This window comes from Saccostrea cucullata, unplaced genomic scaffold (assembly GCF_032062105.1).
Source record: "Saccostrea cucullata isolate Sc308-1 unplaced genomic scaffold, CSIRO_AGI_Scuc_v1 ctg16728, whole genome shotgun sequence".
Classification (NCBI taxonomy): Eukaryota; Metazoa; Mollusca; class Bivalvia; order Ostreida; family Ostreidae; genus Saccostrea; species Saccostrea cuccullata.
The window spans coordinates 3149-7640 of NW_026940513.1; the positions used below are offsets into that span (position 1 = coordinate 3149).

The window sequence follows — 4492 nt, forward strand, 5'->3', positions numbered from 1 at the left end:
GTTTCATTTGAATACATCTTCAAAGACCCTTAACTTTTTACAAATTCTTCGGATATTACAAATATATTGAGATGACATTGATATTATTTTATATGAGGAATTATCTAGTACTGTAGAATTTTAAAGTTTTTAATTCATTTAGGACATTTTTATGGATCGCGTAAATATTGTACATAAAATCTTATCTTACACAACAAAGTATAATGACTCAGCAAGAAATAAAGCATTTTGGTTAGAAAATGAAATATTATAATGGAAATTATTTTAAAATACTTTTTCAATCAATAATCATTAAACATATGAGTAACATAAACGCTGTTTGCTTTATAAAGTGGTGTGTTTAGATCATGTTTGAAAGTTTCATTCGAAACTTAAACAAACCAACACTTCTATTTAAAATTATTATGTCATCGCAAAAAAAGTTTTATCTTCAGAAAAAATAAATAAAGTTATTTTATTTATTTGTCAGGTTTGGTTTCAAAACCGTCGTGCCAAGTGGAGAAAGAGGGAGCGGTTTGGTCAGCTGCAGGGAATGAGAGCGATGACGGGCGGATCCAATCCTTACGACTTCCAGCTCACTCCAAGACACGATGCTTATTCACAGGTAATTAACCCTACCTGTAAATAATTTTTTTTTTTTAAGCAAACATCTTTTCAAAGATTTGCTTTTTCTTTGGCAAAATTTTCACTTTTTGAATTTTGTAAAGCGCGTGTTTTAACTAATGCGGAAATGAAATGACAATAGTTTTTGATTTTCAAAGCTAGGCAAATAATGTATACCTTTTACAACGAAACAATTAGTTTAAATGATTTTGATAAAAAAAATTGCAATGATTTTATATTCATTTTTAGCATATTTGAAATATCCAAACCAGCGAATCTAGTCCTCTGGACTCGTAACAACTGTTCTATGAAATTTTTTGATAAAACTAATCATTTTTTCCAATAAATGCAATGCTATTTTTTTCACATTTTTAGCTTCAACACAACCCCTGGGCAGCATCCCCTCAAATTCCCTATTCCATGCAAAATTCCAACTGCATGGCATCACAGTCCACGGTCCCAAATTTTATGGGATTAGCACACCCTAGTCATTTGTCGTCATATCCTGTCAGTCATCAACCTTCGATGTCACTTCCGGTGTCACAGTCACCACCACTTGATCCCTGCGAAAATTCAGAAAGAAGAAGCACTAGTATTGCCGCTCTCAGACTTAAAGCTCATGAACACGGAGTAGCCATGGGCATATTTGGTGCGTACGGGAAATGACTCTAATTGTGGGGGAAAATACAAACATTATTAAATTGATGCCGAGGACTTACATTGCTACGTAAGTGTAAATAGATGTTGTTTGGAATGTGCAAAAGACTTTTTTAAAAATCTTTCACGAACAATACTGCTGTCTTTTCCTGTATATTTGTGCAGAAATTTATGCCACTGTGCTATTGAATGGATTATACTGTATTTTGTATATATAAAAAATATTAATCTCATTCTTCTTTACCATGTTGTGTTTCACGCGTCGGGTCTTGATTTTTTTTTTCTTTTTTGTTATTGGTTTTAATATCTACAAGAACATTTAGTGTTTGATGACGATGGAACGCAAATACCAAAAAGATATTAAAGAGATACGCCCATTTTACCTTATTTCAAAACCATTAATGTTCCCAATACCGATACACGTTAAATTGATAAGAAAGCACGTAATTCATAGTAATCACATTCAACTGGAAAATGGGTCAATGCACTATATTACTTCTTTTCTTCAAAATTATCAACTGCGAACCATCTTTCTGTTGCAACAGAAGCGTGTTTTTTATCATGACATAAATAAATAATAATGCTACAATCATCGATCAGTTAAGTTTTTTTTACATGAATAATTCTTTCATGGAAATAGAATTATTACTATGCATTTTATAATAAACTTGTTTTTCGAATCATTAGTCTAAGAAGTATAGAGTAAAATATAGTAATTGAATTCATTTAAAATAATTTGATACAAAAAATACATAAATCACATTAACAAAAGAAAATGAGAATCTCCGAAACAAGAAATCAGAGAGAAAAAAGATAAGAATGTATTCTATGCAAATATGATTTTACTGCATAAACAAATATGATAATAAACGCAAATTAGTCGGGAGAGAAGAAACCCTCTTTCTCAGCGTATCTTTATTTTCATCGGGAATTGAGTTACTAATGATAAATACCAAAATAATTAAGTACAGTTAAGAGGCCCCCTTTCTCTAGAGGTAGCGGTGTACCTTCCAAACTGAAGTGGCTCGTGATGGCGTCCAATTGGAACTGACAGATTTTGACAGACATGCCGAACCAGGCACATCGTGTTGATGTAATGTGCCGCTCTTGTAGGGAAATAGACAAGGCTTTTTACACGTGTTCTGTCAGTGTTTTTGGTCAGTCATGGGTGATAATTGTCGATTGACGGACGCCACCCACATGTACACTGAATGTATCTTATGATGAACCAAGTCGATAATGCATATTAGTTAGATAAGGTTATTATGCAGAAATTTGATGTCATGACTTGGCAGCTGATAAAAGGTCTTGATGCTATTTTCCAAGACAGAAGACAAAGATCCTTTGACCAAAATACAGTTTTGTGTGATCTTCAACGACTTTAATTTGATATTTTCAAAGGTGTTATTTTTACACTGACAGAATGAAAAGAAATATATAATTTAATCTGGAAACATACATGTAGTGCCGAATATGCATGGTAGCAAAAGTTTTGTTGCATATGTCCAGTTGATTAAAAAATACATAAATTCATTCTTTCATACTCGCGTAGAAATCGCATTTATAGATTGTACTACAGGTTTTTGATACAATGAAATACAATATATACACTGTACTTATGTTCCTTTATTACCAACAATATTTTTTGATTATTTTTATCATAAAAATCATTCAAATTAAGAATTTATAATATACATGTAATTCACTGCAATATTGTTTTAAATATGAATAGATACACGGCCATTAAAATATTATAAATAAAAAGAAACCGTAGAAAATGTGGTAAATATTTAGAATTCTAACGAAAATTATATGATTTGATAATTCAATGGACGTGGTTTGTATTCATGAAAATATTATTTTTAAAAAAAAGCTGTCTCAAAAAATAATCCTTAGGACAAACCTTTATCCAGTTACAAATTAAAAGTTCGAATGAATGCCATAGACATTCGATTTATTTTATAATCTGATATCTTTTACTTACCTGTAGTGTATTATCAACATACATGTTTCTAATATAAAATATTACTTCGGTTGACATTCTTTCATTCTGAATTGTAATTATCTTTTTTCTTTGAAAACGCCAATAACATTAATAAATCATAAAAGAAATGCGCTTATTTTATTTTGTTTAATGCAATTTTACATGCATAATAGACATCTTTTATTTTGTATCACAAATCACATTACATAAATAACATAAATCACCTTTTAAAGAGAAACAAGATATTCTTTAAGGTTCTGTAGTATTAATATTAGTTTGACAAGCGCATGAGTTGAAACTAATAGCCTTTACTTTTCAACACAAACTGTGTATTAAGCGAGAAAAAAAACCCAAAATGATGTCTCTAGATTCCCACAAACAGAACATATTTTGATATTTAGAAGCAAAAAAGTTAATATTTTGGCTAGTACTTTTATAGTTCAAACTGATTTCCTCAAAAAGGAAATAAAGAACTAAAAATCAAGGAAATCTGTAGCATGAAGTTTTGGCTTAAGGGCATGCATGTCTGAAAAACACATGTTTTGACAAATTGCAGTTGTACCACAATATTATTTAAAATGTTTCTCTTGTGTTATTCTATGTAAAATCAAGAAACCTAAAAGTTTTTGTGACCTGCTTTAGCACGGGATTAAGGAAAAGGACAAAAATATAGGCCAAAGACCTGCATATACGTAAGAAGAAAAATAATTACTGGAAGTCACAAATCTATAGTTCATTCAGAAATTAATTATAGAGTTAAACACAACTTTCTGAAGTTCGAAAAACAGTAAAATTGGTACACTAGTTACTACTATTATCTAGTGCTTCAGAAAAAAGACCCCACACAGGATCAACCTCTGCTATTTAGTTACTGACAGTCTACTGAAAATCGAGTCAATAACAAAGGTCTGCCATTCAGTGTCATTTCCTGACCTTTAATAGACCACTCAGTTGCCTGAATGGCGCAAATGTATACTATTCCTATGTGATGTGCTTACACGATACTGAGTATTCTATATTATGGTTTGTGTATCTTAACTATACTGTATTTAAAGTCGATTTGTTCTGTTGTTATAAACCCCTACATGATGGAAACTGTCTAAATTTATTTTATGTTATAAAATATTTTAAGTTATCATATCCTTAGTGTCAGGAAATCTTAATAATTTATTGATTGCCCCACAATGTGTTGTCTTCTATTACAAACTTAAAGAAACAAAAAGTGAAAATACTCAAACTTGGCTCCTT

General features: G+C 30.7%; 1 protein-coding gene across 1 annotated transcript; it reads left to right on the plus strand.

Moving 5' to 3' along the window:
- Positions 1–469: 469 nt before the first annotated feature.
- Positions 470–1449, plus strand: LOC134255542 (ALX homeobox protein 1-like; the record flags this gene model as incomplete). Its single annotated transcript, XM_062738070.1, has 2 exons — positions 470–604; positions 979–1449. Coding segments are annotated over 2 exons (426 nt in total), but the record flags the coding sequence as incomplete, so codon positions are not given.
- Positions 1450–4492: the final 3043 nt, after the last annotated feature.